The sequence below is a fragment of the Perna viridis genome, chromosome 1, assembly GCF_037379345.1.
Source record: "Perna viridis isolate PV_CMFRI_1.1 ecotype Kerala chromosome 1, ASM3737934v1, whole genome shotgun sequence".
NCBI classification, from domain to species: domain Eukaryota; kingdom Metazoa; phylum Mollusca; class Bivalvia; order Mytilida; family Mytilidae; genus Perna; species Perna viridis.
Genome location: NC_142445.1, coordinates 22,704,706 through 22,722,942, shown reverse-complemented (window position 1 = coordinate 22,722,942; position 18,237 = coordinate 22,704,706). Strand labels below are relative to the sequence as shown.

General features: G+C 32.5%; 1 protein-coding gene across 8 annotated transcripts in view; it reads left to right on the top strand.

The window, feature by feature from the left end:
• LOC148627819 (uncharacterized) overlaps positions 1-17,636 on the top strand; it is a 114,549-nt gene extending 96,913 nt beyond the window's left edge. For all 8 annotated transcript variants that reach the window (XM_088579516.1, XM_088579535.1, XM_088579545.1 and 5 more), the window contains 14 exons: positions 243-409; positions 1,578-1,618; positions 2,386-2,484; positions 2,826-2,981; positions 3,505-3,600; positions 3,875-3,976; positions 8,196-8,312; positions 8,807-8,981; positions 10,510-10,625; positions 11,579-11,672; positions 12,163-12,245; positions 14,160-14,298; positions 15,093-15,190; positions 15,967-17,636. In XM_088579516.1, coding sequence (XP_088435642.1) covers positions 243-409; positions 1,578-1,618; positions 2,386-2,484; positions 2,826-2,981; positions 3,505-3,600; positions 3,875-3,976; positions 8,196-8,312; positions 8,807-8,981; positions 10,510-10,625; positions 11,579-11,672; positions 12,163-12,245; positions 14,160-14,298; positions 15,093-15,190; positions 15,967-16,194 — 1,711 coding nt within the window. In that variant the 3' untranslated portion in view covers positions 16,195-17,636. The remainder of the gene's footprint in view (positions 1-242; positions 410-1,577; positions 1,619-2,385; positions 2,485-2,825; positions 2,982-3,504; positions 3,601-3,874; positions 3,977-8,195; positions 8,313-8,806; positions 8,982-10,509; positions 10,626-11,578; positions 11,673-12,162; positions 12,246-14,159; positions 14,299-15,092; positions 15,191-15,966) is intronic.
• The last annotated feature ends 601 nt before the right edge of the window (positions 17,637-18,237 follow it).

The following is an 18,237-nucleotide window of genomic DNA, read 5'->3' as shown; positions in this document are numbered from 1 at the left end:
TACTTCGGAAATGACACTTGCCGACAGAATTTGTTTATTATTTTTAACGCAGACTCACAGTGTGTGTTATAGTAAGTCTATCATATTCCTGCCTGTTGGTCGAGACATCAGCGTTATAACAACATAGCGGTTCATTATCAACAAAAACCTAGAATATTTGAATATGAGTAGCTACCTCATAGTCAAAGCCTTAAATCATACTAAGAGTAACTAGGGCATTTACTTTAATTTTCCTTTTTCAGCAACTTAACGGCTCGTCTGAGACGCCGGCGTAGTTCTGTGGAGCTGGCTATGAATATATACCCCGGTGACCTTTTAGTCCAGGAACATCATAAAAGACTACTTAAACGTAACACTGTTGCTGATTTCAATACTCTTCGGAATGGGTCCAGTCAGAGCATAAGTGACGGTAATGATTATCTTGACGTATGATATAGCTGATTTAAGGAGGTAGACCTGGAGTAAGGGACATAACTCTTACAAATCATTGGAACGTTTGTATTTAGCATTTTACGTCAATCTCGTGTAAGCACCGAAGTAACTTCGACTGATTTCATATTCTGTCTCAAATGAAAGCTTGATATGCTTTGGTGCAATTGAATATGATACAAACATATCACTGATTTCGACAGTTATGTCCTTTACCCTAAGTCTACCTACTATAAGCCATGTGAATTTTTCCTATCTCATCACGAATTTGATAGAACACACGTCACGTATGATGTCAAAGAAAACCCAAGACTAGGGAACCCCAGGCATTCTCTGGTTAGATTTCATCGTACTCTTAACTCGGTTTAGAACTTGAAATCTTACCTTTGGGTGACTGAGATTTCCCTGCCTTGTACCATCAGCGGTGGTATTGAATTCTTAATATCTCAAACCAAAAGCAGTATCAATGATATGGATTACGCAATATAGTAAAGAATATAATTTGCCCTAAGCAAGTGCTGAAACAAAAATAGACAGTAGACAATATCATTAGCTTCAATCACAATTCATCAAAGTTTCAAAGGTAGATGCTATTTACTACTTATTTTACATTTTAGATTTTACAGAAACATATCATAGGGGAAACTTTAAACATCTTTTTAACTAAGGTTTTCAGGCATATTTTCTGACATATGACATACAGAACTTCAGTTTCGTACAAGCCTAAATCTAGATTACTTAAATTAGATTCACAAGCGATACTTTACTACTCCAATGAGCATTGACATTTTGCTTACATTATTTTAATGCATTGTAATATGAAGAACATGATCTAACATGAAATTCGTTTAATGGAGGTAAACTACGTGATGCAATTTGCCCTTCTATGATTGAAGTGTTTGTTGTTTGAATGATATTTTCCATATGAAAGACAATTAATCAGCCTTAAAGGAAGTATTTATATAATACATGCGGATACGATGTTTTAATTTTATGACACGCAAGACAATGGATGTTACTATTATTTAGCACAATAACCTTTGTCATTTACTTTTATTTAGCATTGTAATCTAAGTCATTTATCATTATTTAGTGTCTTGTATTTTGTATTATTATAATCTTAGTCATTTATTTTAATTCCATTGTAGATGGGAAGAAGGGGAGACAGTCTTTTTCATTGCTCAAGTTGGTAAGTGTTGTCTATAATATTACACCATCAATTAATAAGGCGGAAAACAATCTCGTAGCTTGTGCATAATGTTTACAGAAAGTTTGCAAAGGAGTAATCGAGGGAACCAAGGTTATAGCGGTAATCAAAAGAATGTAATCCAGTGACAAAGACCAGACGTGCAAAAACAGACATACACAACAAAGAACATAAAGTAACTAAAATCATACATACAAAGTAACAAAAGCAAATAAGCAACTCGACTCCTCTAACAACTGGGAGCATGGACCTTGTGCACCGGTAGGGTAAGCGTCCTCTGCTTTTCTAGAAACACCCACCGAGTTGCTAATAAAAAGTCAAGTCCGGGGTAGACAAACGAGAAAAAGTGTTGATTGTGATTTAAAATTGATATCAGATTTTATAATGGCTTATATGTTGTATAGTGTCTGTACATACATGTATCCACTGTAACAGAATCATCATAAAAAAACTATTTTACTTGGCATATCAAACAATTGCAGAAATAGTAATTTCAAAACAGATTTTTGCAATGGGAGACATCTAAAGCTTCAAAGAGACACATAATAAATAAGATACTCCTTAACGTTTCTGGAAGTAAAGCATGAGCTTTTTATATGGCTTCAAAACTGCTAATACAAGTGATTATGGTAGAAAATGCCAGTGTATTGAATATGCATGTAGTTTGTCTAGGCTAAGCACTTAATTTGTTTCTTTTCTGTTGCAATTTATTTTAGTTAGTTGATACATGTAACACTGATTTATTGTAGATGAGATCTAGAAGCAAGGAAGCCATATCTAAACTTGAAGATCTCTTGGGAGTATTGAAACCCTCAGAATTTAAAGATAATCATCTGTTAGCCTATAAGGTTTGTATGATAAAATACTGTCGTTTCCATGATGACAGGTGCAGTATTTATAAACAATTATGATTTTTTTGCGAACACTGACACATAATACAAATAGAATATTCTTTCATTAAGGTTATATTTTGTATGCATTTAAAGGTATAGTAGCAGCATGACACACGCGTAAAACTTCTCAAATGTATCTGTGCTTGTATTTATGTATCATATTCTAGCGATAGTGAGCAACAGACATAACATTTTAATACTTCTGTTTATGTTTTTGCTACTACCAAATTTTACCTTACCTTTCATATGCAATTGCATTGAACAAGATTAATGCATTGCCTAATTATTTCCTTCAGAATTTACATTGGTCAGACTTGATTGCCTGTTCCGATAAACAGCCGGACCACAATGTTCAGGTTACTAAGATAGAGAGAAAACGACGTGAAGCAGTATGGGAGCTCTTTAAAAGTGAATGTGTGTTTCTAATCGACCATTTGATGGTTCTGAAGCATGTAAGTGTTTTCATTTAGTCTTGGAAATATCGACTACACCGCAGGTAAGACAAAACGGCCATTTAGGGTCTGTTTAAATTTTCTATTCCACTGCAATTTTGTTAAATTGATATTGAAATAAGAGACACAAATGCTTTGTGGGCTCTCGCTTGGGATAAAATAATCTAAATAAAAAGCCATCTAATATGAAAACTCTGGTAGATTTGAGTATTTGTGGCCTATGATTTCTTAAATAATAAATTATTTCTGAAATAGACACAGAATATTCCAAAAATAGACGATCGATTCGGTACAAGTCATTTGTATTGATAGCTGTGTTCCATAAACATCTTACTTCATATACCAATTCAGTATTCTGAAATTGATTAAATTATGTAATTGACATTACTGACTTATATCATGGTGAAAAGTCATTATAGCTTTTGTTTGAGCTCACTAGAAAATCTTTCCAAGAAAATAAATTGTTACCAACAGAAAACAAATTATTGACCGTTACTAATTGTGGAGCTTTTTTCTTCTTCAGTGCTTTATGGAACCTTTGAAGAAAGTTCAGGTTGAAGGCCATTTAATGTTTGCTGAGCCACAAGACATATTTGGAAATCTTGATGAAATTTGCTATGTAAGCTAATTAATCCATTACTGTAGTTGTATTTATTCAGCAAACAGTAGAACCACGGTTGTTCAAGTGGAATAACTCATAAGTTCAATTTAATGGTGGAATATGGTTGACTTTATCAGAAATGAAGGAAACTAAACATTTTCAGTAACCATTGGGGTTACATATATTAATTGTAGTGTTCAATGCATGTTTTCTTAAAAAGATGGAATTAAAAGCTCATATGATAAAATTACTGATAAAACTAAATAAAATATTTATTTTCTTTCCTTTTCAGGTGAGCTATACATTTTGTAAAGATTTCATAGCTGTTCTGCTCAAAGATATGAGCTCATCTGGATTTGGGAGCACAAGGGCACTTTTAAAAGCCTTTGATAGAGTATGTATTCGCTATCGTTTAGTTTCTAGTTATAGTTGGGGTGATTCAAACCATAATCGATAATCAAAAATGAAATAAATCCTAGTTCCATACTGTACAGATGCGATCACTTCTAACCTCTCTTCGAACCTGTCAGGATTTGCTGTCATAGAACAGTTCTAAACTGTCAAAAACTGTTCTGACCCACGAAACACCTTGTAAGGGTCTGTCGGGACCTTAGACAAGCTCTGTTATGGGTCCTGACACCTTGCTGTCAGGAACTGTTCTAGGTAGAACAGGTACGTGGATTAGAAGAGTTCCTGACATATTCTGACAGTCATTAACTCGAGAATACTTCTCTGGCTGAATTACATACAGTACAAGTACGTGATTACGAAAAAAGGTGTAGCACCCGAATCCTCATTCGTACGACGGGAAGGAAGCCTTGCTATGTTTAAACTTGATTTTTTTTAAAAATTTTTACCCGACTTTTATATATGGCATGCATTACCAACAAAAATTATTGCCTGTCATACTTGTTACGCCCCTGACTTTTAAGAATTTAGACCGAATTCTTTTTGCTTGCAAATCTAAGCACCGGTATGACACAGAGTACAAACAGTTAATACATAAACTTTAGATCTTTATGGAACTTTTAAAGTGTTCATACTCATACACGTAGAAAGAATATGACATTTTGAAGAATTTTGACTACATGTATATATATACGTTTTTGAAGAATTTTGATTGAAATATATTAGTCGCAGTCACCCACATGGAAAATAGTATTTTAGTCAATAATTTTAGACTCTCATGGAAATCAAAAGTGCTCGCTCTCTTACATATTTTGCAAGAATATATGATATTTTTAAAGAATTATGACATTTTTAAAGAATTTTGACTTAAACAAATGTGTCACAGCACCAACATTATAGTTATATTGAAAGAAATTTACATTTTAGTCATTAATTTTAGACCCTCATGGAAATTAAAAGCACTTGCACTTGTACATTTTGCAAGAATATGACATTTTTGAAGAATTTTGACTCAAATTAATGTGTCACAGCCATTATATATAATAGTTATATTAAAAAAAAGCATTTTAGTCATTAATTTTATACTCTCGGGCAAATTAAAAGTATGCCCACTCAAATATGTCACAGCCACCACATGATAGTTATATTGAAAAAATTAGCATTTTATTCAATAATTTTAGACAATCAAGCAAATTAAAAGTGTGCGCACTCATATATTTTGCAAGAATATAACATTTTTGAAGAATTTTGACAGAAACTAATGTGTCACAGCCACCACATGATATTTATATCGAAAAATTTAGCATTTCCGTCATCAATTTTAGACCCTCATGGAAATAAAAACTGCTCGTACTCATACATTTTGCAAGAGTGTGATATTTTTGAAGAATTTTGACTCAATATGTTACAGCCACTTTATGAGAGTAATATTGAAAAAGGTTGCATTTTAGTCATATATTTTAGATCCTCATGGAAATTAAAAGTGTGCACACTCACATATTTTGGAAGAATATGACAGTTTTGAAGAATTTTGACTCATAATAATATGTTGCAGCCACCACATGATAGTTATATTGAAAAAAAATAGCATTTTAGTCATTCATTTTAGACCCTCAAGCAAATAAAATGTGCTCGCAATCATATGTTTTGCAAGAATATGACATTTTTGAAGAATTTTGACTGAAACTAATGTGTCACAGCCACCACATGATAGTTATATTGAAAAAAATTATCATTATAGTAATTCATTTTAGACCCTGAAGCAAATTAAAATTGTGCGCACTTGTATATTTTGCAAGAATATAACATTTTTAAAGAATTTGGACTCAAACTAATGTGTTGCAGCCCTCACATGATATTTATATTGAAAAATTTAGCATTTTAGTCATCAATTTTTGACCCTCATGGAAATAAAATGTGCTCGCAATCATTTTGACATTTGACATTTTTGAAGAATTTTGACAGAAATATATGTGTCTGAGTCATCCACATGATAGTTGTATTTTAGTCAATAGTTTTAGGCCCTTATCAAAAAAAAAAAAAACTGCTTGCACTCATACATTTTGCAAAAGTTTTACTGAAACAAAGGTGCCACAGTCACTAATATGAAACCATCATTTTTAATATCTACATTTTCTACATAAACGATTATGTATGGAAATTGGAAGTGTTCACACTCATATTCGTTTGCTAAAAGTGGCATTTTGAAGAATTTCGACCGAAATGTTTTGGTATAAGTCACCCATTTAATGCTAAAATTGTCAATTTTAACATTTTTTAGAATGACTTGTGGTACTTATGTTATTAAAAGCAGTTTTTACTCAAGAAGTACTTTATCAATCTTGAACTTCGTGAGAATTACCAAACATCTAAAAGTATGTAAACAATGATAATTTTTGAACGATGATAGACGGACCGTGATTGACGGAAATTGGAACATAAACAGCGATCGAGTGTGGGATGATGATCACGACGAGCTCTCTCTATATAATTGAAAATTCAATGTAAATTTTTAAATCAAGATTTGTTTCCTAATCGGGTTAGCTAATTTACATTAGTCACACGGTTTCATTTATTAATCGCGGACTTCCTGTTCTAAATTACGTCATGTAGAATAGCAAGATTTAGTGTCAGGAACTGTCCAGGGGTATGACAATTTGGAACAGCTTTTCGTATTTTCTTTGTCACGACCCAGGACAATTTCTGTCAGGATCTGTCAGGGATTGGGCAAAATGTGTCCTGACCCAGGACAGTCTCTGTCAGAATCTGTCAGGATTTCGGTTCTATCTGCTGTCGTAGAACAGAAATCCTGACAGATTCTGACAGAATTTAAGAGAGGTTAGAAGTGATCGCATCTGTATATTCATCAGTTCTATTGAAGGTATGGCTTGCGTGAATTTTAAAAACATACCCATTGTAGTGCAACTCCTTAATTTTTATTTCTTTGCAAACTTAATTAAACTATATGAAAATCACATTATTGTGTCACCCAATATTTTTATCTTACACACTGTTATAAGATTAAAAGGGTATAATAGAGTTGAAACGTTGCTTGCTTTTCCAAACATCTTCCAGCAACTTATAAATACAACTCATACAAAATTAGATATTACAAGTCTAGTGTCCGGATATGAAGAATAAGGTATTAATTCGCGCTAGGTATACACTTCTAGACATTTAACAATCACATTAGAAATAGTATTTATGTTGAAAACTAAGAAACGCCAAGGGATGAAAAAATGCTATTATTTTTTGTTTATTCATGATTTAGTTGAAACTGATATTTACAGCAAGTGAAACAAATTATCATTATGTTATCGATTGCATTTTATCTGCAAATAATACAGTACAAAAATGTCACTGCATCTATAATCATCGAAATGTAATTGAAAAAAAATGAATGTGAAACCAACAATCCATAGTGCAATACTCCTCTGGGAGGTATTTATAACTACATTATGACATTGTTGTTACTAGCATTTTGATGCAATTTTTCGTACATGAACATCTGTGGATTAACAGTATGTGACAACATTTACATAATTATAAAAACTCATTGTATCCCATCCCCATTTATATATAAAAAAGTATAGGCGATACAAAGAAACAATGCTTGACTTCCTTCCACTGTTTATTGACTTGCACGATAACCAAATGATCTGCTCATATATCCGGACAGTTTATACAGTATTATCTGGAACTCAACACATTTTGTGACCAATCTTTCATCGTATGTGTGGTATGCTAAAAAGACACCATGTTCATTGCTACATGTGTATCGTACCATTTTAAATAAATAGATTTATCGGTGCATTGATTGATTGAGTGTGGTTTAACTCATATGACAGATATTTCATGCATTTCAGGACGAGAATGTTTGACCTATTGGAAAGACCCTGTTTTGCCATGCTGAGTCGGTTCTTTATTGAGCTTGTTCACAAACTCATAGACGCAACAGTCTGTAGGTAGAAATATCATTCTACGCGGACACAATTTCCTGACTCCTGCACAGCCTTATTTCCCTGTATCCTCTAAATACCACAAGATTGACAGGGGAACAATGACTACCAAATTTTTAAGAGTTTGTTGTGACCCGACGCCGATCTAAAATAGATATTTATTTCTTGAAAGAAAAAAAAATCAAAAGACTGAACGAAAATGACGTTTATAAAACACGACATTCTGATATGTTTCTATATTTCTAGTTTATCGTTCATTCAAAAGATGGTGGAGTTTACCATACCTACTGCCTTAACTATACCAACGCCCTGACATATATTGATAAACTCAGGGCCAGAGATGACTTCTCTGAGTTTGAAAAGGTAATTTTATAAACTCAGGATTGATCATAGTAGGGAGAAGCGTAGTATGAAGTTGTGTTCTTTAAAATCTCTTTACTTGAAATCAAATGTTTATAGTCATTATTTATACCAGTTTACGTCTTTTCATGAATTATTTTCGTCGCCCATTCTTCGTTCTGTAATTTTTTATATAACCATGTGTTAGTAGTTTCAATGAATTGTTTTGCATTTTTATCTTGATTCTATTTTTACATCTTCCTATCAATAACTTGAATTTGCAACATATCTTGAAGGCATGACTTCCGGCATCAGTTTCAAATTTAAAACAAATGCAAGCTGATACAAAAGAAAACAATACGAAACTTTGCATTTTTTATTTGGCAACTGACGACGAACTGCATTCGATATATATGAATATAGCATATTCGTAAGTATGTTTTGTGTACCCTTATATCTCTATAAAGATAATTTTTGTATACATGTATCATATGGTTGATCTTAATTTAATCTTTTAGTGGTGTGAACAAGATCCTCGATGTAAGCGTCTTCAGTTAGGAGATTTATTAGTTGCTCCGATGCAGCACGTGACTAAATTTCCTTTGTTGCTGGCGAACATCCGGAAATACACGGAAAATGAAGAAGAAGCAACGATGTTAGCTGATACTATTGATAAGATGGGGTCCTCATTACGTACGTAAATGTCTAAATTGTTTATAAAAATGATGCTTTGATGTTTTGTACATTACGCTGTGTATAATGTATCGTGTTGTTTTTATTTGTAGTTGGTAATGTTATGCTTAATTGTAAAGCAACATAAGATATCTTAAAAGTAGTATTACATGTAAAACAAGAATGCAGGACATTTGTCATTTTCCTCTGATTGCAAATATGTCTGTTCAGGGATAATTATACTCGTTTCGTATTACCATGTTTTACAAAATTATACGTAAACTACCGTTATAGGTAAAAGTCTCATCAAACGATTTGAAAATGCTATGCCTATTATAATGAATAATATAGTCCCAAGGTAGTACAACATATTGTTGTATTTACCACAGAAAGATACCTTATGTCAGGGTGTACTATTATCAGAATGTACTAATGTTAGAGTGTACTATTATCAGAATGTACTAATTTTAGGGTGTACTATTATCCTGTATAGTTTTAGCGCTCGTGACAACTTGACCCCATAGCATTATCAATATTAAATTAACAAACTGAAAAGTTTTGTTCAACGTGTCCCAGTTTTCCTTTCCTCTTTCGTCTACCCCGGACTTGACTTTATGAGTAACTCGGTGGATGTTTCTAGAAAAGCAGGGGACGCTGATCTCTACCGGTGCTTCTGGTCCATGCTCATAGTTTTTAGTGGAGTCCGAGTTGCTCATTTACTTTTGTTACTCTGTATATATTATTTTAATTAGTTTATGTTCTTTGTTTTGATTGTCTATTTTCCTTGCCTGGTCTTTGTCCCTGGATTACATTCTTTTGATTTCCGCTAGAAACTTGGTTCCCTTGATAACTTTTGCTTATATTATGGAATGGTTATTTCATTAATATCAGAGAATATTTTCTCTCACAAATGTCAGCTCTCGTGCAATGATGAACACTACTTCGGACAACATTCTACAGTATCCATCCAATAACCTTTATAAAAGTCGTTTACGAAACTTTTAACAATGACCGTATATAATTGGTCTTGACAGAAAGACTTCGTCTAGCACGCGCTATTTAAGGAAATAAAGTGACGACTGGTTGCCTCGGAGACAGAACAATGTGCCCGAATGGGGGTGACATGCCTAACTGCAGCTATCACATAAAGATCCGACTGATCATGACGGACTAAAACAAAGCTGGGATATTCGATTGGTCAGACGTTCTTGTACTGAAAAGCGTGAAATATCTGCTGAAGGTCGATATTTAATCAAACATTAAGTAACCAGAAAGAACACTTAGAGAAATAAACTACACTTTCTTTAATAACAGCAACTCTTCAATACATTATTTTTTGTATCTTGAAATAAAATAAGATTTTGATGATAAATAGTGCAATGTGGGGAACAGTTTCGAGTTCTAGTTGCTAATGGAGTCCATTATGCAAATGTAATATATTATTACTAGATATTTGTTTTTGTGCTATAACTGTTGCTGTAAGGTTGCTTATTCCTTTTATTATGTTTTTCTTCATGTTTTCTTCATAAGGTTTATTTTATTGTTATAGAGCAAATGGAAGATAAGATGCGATGGGCAAAAAATTACGAAAGGCTACAAGAAATACAGCGACAATTAGTGTGGCCACCAGTTACCGATTTTGACCATAGAATTTTCATTCCAGAGGTTCGTTTAGTAAATAGTTTTTGGAAAAAAATATTAAAATATAATTTAACTTCAAAAGAAACATGGGTTCTGATTGGATAAAAACATTCGTCTATCATTTTTCCTCATCAAAATTTTTTAATGATATACTCGTTCAATTTCGATACTTAAAATAGATTATATGGGATGACTGTTATATTTTTTTCGGTCTATTTAAAATAACCTCAATGCCCGTGGTGCACGCTGAGGTTATTTTTCATAGACCAGACGATATAAAAGTCATTTCTTACAATTTAATTTCACTGTCATTCCTTCAGTGGAAAGCGTTGGTATACCAGTACGTCAAATTTATATCGTAAACAGAAGATATAAGCGGTTGTAGTTTTTTTTATTTATTTATTACGTTCGCATGATAATTATATGTGAAAAATCAGCATTGATCTTGATATATTTTATAACCGGTTATGTCAAAGTCAATAATGAGGGAAAACGTTAAAAGCCAAACAGTTTTATCTTTGCATTCTTTAGTTTGAACAAAGCAATGTAAGAAAGGTAATAAGTGACAAGATGTCGTCATCTTCTTTAACTTGATCCATAAAAAGTATGTCTGGTAAAAGAGAAAAAAAAAACAATACATCAAAATTGTCAAGATATACCGTGCATTCCTTCAGATAATTTTATCATGTAAAGGGAAGTAATTCATTCTTGAAAACTATTTTAAATGGTTTATTCTAATAATCAAACGAAATTGGGACGGCGGACAGGATAAAGGCAGACAGGGAGAAAAGGGGGGAAGAAAGGAGAAAGGGATTGGAGAAAGGAGAAAGAAAGATGCCCCGTCCACCTTCTTGCTTTAATCATAAGATCTAGTAAAAAAGCAGAAAATATATACTATGGTTTCCTCTTGATCCTCTATATTAAATGTAAGTAAAGCTTGGTCTGTCATGTTTTATCTTATTTTTCTGTATTTCAAGTATCTGAAGACAACCCTTCTCCGTCAACCATGTGAAAAGTTGTTATGTTGTCCAACTCGACAGTTAATCCACGAGGGAGCATTAACTCTAGTTGGTAAGTTCTATAAAGTTACTTTCATTCATGGTTTGTCAGTAGTTTGCTAAGTCAAAAAATTTTTAATATGCATTTTTTTTCAATTTAATTTCGTATTTGTTTTGATAGTGTTTACTTAAGTTCCGATTTGGCCTCAAATACTATGGACATTGGCACTACTTGAACAATAGTTTTTTTTTACACAATATCTTCTTCGAAATCTATATAGAACTGTAAAATGACAACGAACGAAATATAACGCTATAGTTACATAGTTATCAACACTGATCTTCCACTCCAATATTGTATATTGCTTTGAAGTTTCATTCATGGAAGGTGTTGTCCAATAAGTAACAAAACAATTCACAAAATAAATATAGGATTTAGTTTTTTTAACTTAAAAAGATCCATTTCAAAGGAAATTAAAAGATAATTGCTTTACCGTTTTAGAATTTTCTTTGAAAAATGTAGTTTATAATATGTCATTTAGTACTACTGTTACTAATTATAGAAACAACAAAATCAACAGAAGTGTACTTATTTCTTTTTGATGATATCCTGGTGATTACGAGACAAAAGAAAGGAACAAGAAAGGTAGCTACTAAAGCTTTACTGTAAACGAAAACCAAATTTGATTAAAGCCATAAAATGTATGCATTTTCATATAATTTAGAGAAAAATTCTAAAATTGCATTGACTATTATATGTGTAACTAATTAGTGTAATCAATATATATGTTGTGTACAAGTTGTAATTGTGTACTTGTGTTGTAACATGTACAGAACTTCTGTACATGCTATACTTATATGACCCAAAAATACAAGTTAAAACATGCACATATTGCATATACATGTCATAGTATGTGCAAAAAATTGCCAAAAAAGGACCTCAACTTGTGCAACATTACACTTAAATTTAATGCATGTTTATTGACTGAAAATAAAAACAAACGTATATTTACAAAACACTTAAATGATTGATGTGTATTTGTAACTATTGCTGCAAGTTATTGCCATATGACTCGTGGAATCGCACACCAACTTCATTTTTTCTACACTTAAAACCTCCATCCTTACAGTCTTTCTTACAATTACAATGATGACTTACTAACAATCTTTCTCACACTACATTCATACATACATGAATATCAGACTCTCCAAGTGTATCATTAGGAAGACAATTAAACTGGTTTAGACTCACATTACCTCTTATTTTTGCAACCTTTGTTCCTATCTTATACGATACATGTGCATATATTTCGAGTACAGCACCTCTTACATATCTTGCGTCAGTTGGACTTATATCTACGAACAGAAACCGCAATGTTAAATTATCACCAATATTAAGGACAGAAAGTGTTCCCTTTGTTGCTTTTTCGGTGTTACACTGTCAGCTTGTAGTTGTTGACCTGATAAGTTCTTCTTCTAGCTCTCTTTATTGCAAGATTCGAAATCGAAGGCTACGCTTTTTCACTCTCAGAAAAGGCCCTTTTAAGGGGTCTAATCTGATTATCACAAGGCTCAGATGCTGTACCAAATACCTCTAGAATGTTGATTTCTGGAGGCTATGATTCAACATTATTTGTCTCGGAAGTTTCATTGGTCGAATATGTCCTGGTATCTTTATTCTTACTAACTTGTGTCCTAACTAATATAGGAACTTCATTTTGTAGAACTCCAGTCACAAAAAGGGTTAAACAGTGCTCAGGAGTTGTTTTGTTATTAGTGAACATCATAGATTTCACCATTTCGGATGTTTTTTATAATTAATTAATACATTTAAGACGAATTATTTGTTTATGTCTTTTTCTATTCCGTCACACCTATCTTTTATTAATGTCAATCCAATTTCTATTTCGCATATTAAAAGATTCATGTCAGTATTGTACTCTTTGGAAAGGTAATCGAGGGAACCAAGGTTATAGCGGTAATCAAAAGAACGTAATCCAGGGACAAAGACCAGACATGGAAAACAGACATACACAACAAAGAACATAAAGTAACTAAAATCATACATACAAAGTAACAAAAGCAAATGAGCAACTCGGACTCCACTAAAAACTGGAAGCATGGACTAGGTGTACCTCATTTGTGTGCAATTATTTGTACATGTTATAACATGTACAAGTACAATTTGTACATGTTATAACTTGTATTTTTTGGGTCATACAAGTTATAGCATGTATGGAATTTTTGTACAACTTATAACATGTACAAAAGTACAACTTTTACACAACAAATATATAAAACAAGTTATAGACACCCATTTTTAAGATCAGATATTTAATAGTGAAAAATGCCTTAAAAATTCAGACTTGGAAGAAAAGAATCACAACATTTGTTGGAAATTATAAATAGCTTTGGTCAGTGGCGATGCAAAATAATTAATTTGTGAGATCAATTAAAATCTGACGGACAAAATTAGACCAAACATACATTTTTATTGACGTTAAATGGAATTGGATGTTTTCAGGTTCAGTTGTGTAATTTTTTTCCTCGGTATTTACAGAAACAATCTATCAATGAACCAAACCATATAAAACAACAATCGTCCAGTCAATCTGACAAGATGCAGTACACTGTACATAGACAACCAATAGCATTAGACAGACTTAGTGTACACGACGTATCTCAATCAGAAGCCGCAGGTATGTAAAGACCAATCAAAGTTAGTTTCTTTGTTATATGACCATTTGTCATGGAAATGACGGAAGCAAGGTATTCCGAATACGTTTTTTGGTGCCGACAAAGTGACGTGGATGCTTTTTACACCGACATTTATATTGATATGGCGAAAAAAGTGCTTACTGATGCGCCAATAAAAAAGATTGGAGGTCCTTAGAGCCATGAAATTATCAATAGAAGACCTAAAAGACAGAAGTTAATGTAGTTTTCCTGGTCCGTGAAGGAAGACTTCTGAAAGGGAAATTTTGTTTCACATAAAAAGACTTTGTTACACGGCGTTTACGATGATTTTAGAATTGTATCGCATTTTATTGAGTGTGGATATGGTGAAATGGGTGATTGTCCTTCGTTCTTAGATTGTGCTTCTTTTTTTCTTCCTTCCATTACACAGTGAGGTACTGTATCTTATCCATTACTCTTCCTACACCACTGAATGGAACTAAATGAAACTTTCGTGGAATCTTTATCATGTATTCCCATTGTGTACCTTTTATTTTAAATTGTCATCCACATCATTTTTGGAGTGGGGGTCTCAACTCATAGAGCAGTGTGAAGAGTTTTCAGTGAAACACTTCTTGCAATTTAACATGAGAATCAGTAGGAACATATATTCTAGAAGGCTATATCATAAAGATATAGAAAATGTATGTTATATTATATTAAATACACAAATACAATTCATATGAATAGTGCAAGTTTCAAGGAGTAACCTCTCTTCAGCAGCATTTGAACTAACTACAATTCTTGTTATTTGCAGCTAATGGGTTGAAGTGTGCCTTTGTGATTGTACAGATTAGTAGATTTCAGCAGATTATTGGTGTATTTACAATGAATTCTCCAAGTGATGCAGCAAAGGTATGGGCAGTATATTTATTGCGCTTAATTAGAATTTTTTGGCATATGTTACTAATAGAACTTAAAGGCTTCAGATGTAACGAACGTCTTATTGGTCTCAGTCTTGTATTATTTGCCCCATAGGCTTCTATAGCATACCTTAACTTGTTTTAAAAAATACACAAGGAGTTTCAATCTTTTAACCATGTTTTTCAATTAAGGAAATGTCAAAAATAATTTTTAGGTCCATTTTAGAAAAAAAGGCACGAACTTTGGTACACCATGACAGGTCAAACTAAACTTTTTCTACTTTCACTTTTATTTTGAGTTCATAAAATAGACCCCTTTTCTGAAGCATTTTTTTCATGAAAATTCTGTTTTTCCTCAAAAACAAGTTTATTGTGTCATAGCTTGATATTTACACTGTACTTTTGATGAAAAATGATAGCCATTTGCCAAGAAACAAAAACAGGAAAAGGCAAAAAGGAAGCGTACTATATTTTAGCCTCCATGTTTTGACATACACCCGCTCAGGAATATATAATACAAGACTGATACGTATTGTTGTCCTCCATAATTTATCTCCCTTTGACTGGGATTAAGATTTAATCAATACTGGAATTTAAATTGATAGCCACTTATATCCTTATGATGTACAGAAATATATCAAAAGTTTTTTTAAGAGAGTGTCCTATGTAATGTAGGAATGGAGGAATAAAGTATATGCATGTATGTTCATGCTAAATGTAAACCTGATACACACCTTCATGTATGCTAACCAGTGTATTTTTTTACAGACGACTTGGTTGGAAAAGATTGCAGAGACAAAAGGACAGTTTTCAGCAGAGGAATTTGGTAGCAGCAGTACTTCTAAAGACAATGTTTCAATAGGGCAATTAGAACGTTCCATTTCACACCCATCTCCACCTACTCAAAGTAGTACTAGTAGCAGTAGTAGTAGGAGCCATGCGGCACTTCAAAACCACCATTCTAAATCAAATTCTGTAGATTCAGTATATATTTGACATTGACACAAAATTCTCAATTTAAATACATTGTTTATTGTACTAATCCACATTTAAACAGATAAGAAGTATACATAAAATATCACATTGTTTCAAATCGAACTCTATTCCAAATGATTGGGCAACTATTTCAATCTTAAATTTCAAACACACGTGTTAATTTATATAGAACATTGCATTTTTAATTGAAAGACATAATTTTCCAGAATAAATGTTGATTTAAATACTAGTACAAGGACATGGGTTGAATTGATAGGGTTTGTCATCAAAACAAAATCTTTTGTGTTCGTCTTAAATCAGCAATGATTGTGATTAGACTGCATTAAAAAGTAAGTACAAAGTACTAATATTTTTTACATATTATTACAAGGACTATTTCCGTTTTACTGTACAGTATTTAGAGATTTTCATTCGTAATATTTGCATGCTTATGGGGAAACTTAAGGAGGTAGACCTAGGATAAGGGACACAACTCTTAGAAATCATTGGAACATTTGTATTGATCATTTTACATCAATCTCGTGTAAGCATCAAAGTGACTCGGACTGATTTCATTCTGTTTCAGAGAAAAGCTTGAAAAGTTTTGGTGAAATTGAATATGATACAAACGTATCATTGATTTCAAGAGTTATGTCTCTCACCCTAGGTTTACCTCCTTAACGCTTTCAAGTAAATAAGAATAAGAGTATTTGCATTACTTAAAAGCTTTTCTTCTTCATAGATTGTAAGTCTTTACATTATTTAGATATAAAATTCAATGAGGAACCGCTTCAAGAGACAAAATACCGCTGTTTCGATACCGGACTTGGTGTTTTGACTGTGATTTATAGTTGTTTTGCTGTTAATGTCGTTTTTGTGTTAGAATAGAATGGGACTTAGTCCCCGGTCCTAATGTTCCGAATCAGGAATTGACAAATGTACCATAGAAGTTTGATGATATTTTATTCTATTTTACCTCAAGTATTACCATTGATTTTTTGTGCAATAAAGTTTCACAGTCGTATAGTTTAATATATGTTATATATGAAGGGAATTAAACAGTATACGGAGAAAATATAATGCAAAGAATGTTTTTTTTTCAAAATTTTAAGAGTTCAAATGGAACATGTTTGAACTTGATAGGATAATGAACACGTGTATAAGTGAAAATTATATTTAAAATCCTTTCAAAAATAATTTTAACTTGAGTATGTATATTCATATTTCGTAAATAAAAAAAAATCAGTTATAATAATTGAATTTACTATGTTGATTTACTTGTATATAAAGTACATGTACATTTAGTTCGATTTCTGTTATTTGGAAATGAAATTATTATCCGTTATGTATGTATATTATTTTGGTGCTGTGACACCCTAAATTATTGTTATGTTGTCTGTTTTATAACTTCTGTGAACATGACAATCTGTTATTTGTTTAAATAAACCTGAAAATATAGTCCATGTATTTCTTGTGCATGTTCTTCAGAAAACTATATTTTTGGCATGTGTGTAGTTGAACCTTACATATGCCTGCATCGTAATCAAAACAAAGCATATTTCCTCTAACTTTCTACTTCGGCCTAAGACACTTCGGCCTAAGACATCCTTTATGGTGAAGTGATTTTATTCCTTACTTAATTAGTCATTGTTTGTATTTTTAAAAAGCTTGTGCTCTCCTTTCCGTTTACTCAACTGCATTTATAAATAAGTCGCTTTGGACTTGGAAAATGTGATGCATAGTAATTAAGGTATTTCCACTTCGTGTTTACAATAAGTAATAATATAAGTGACGTGGACAAATACTATTTATTTAGTGCGTATGGATGCTTGGAAAAATGCTCCTTAATGACCTGCTTCACCTTCTTAATAAATGTTTGATGATATGAAGTCAAGGAATACCGTCTCTATGAGGGTATTCATAAATTCTCGGTCATTGCACGGAGGCTAAGCAAAGAAAACTAAAATAAACAATTCACAATTTAAACGGACAACTCTAGTACAATTAACGTAAAAACATTTGGATCCAAGAACCAGATACCCTAGGTAGCGTAAGCGTTCAGTG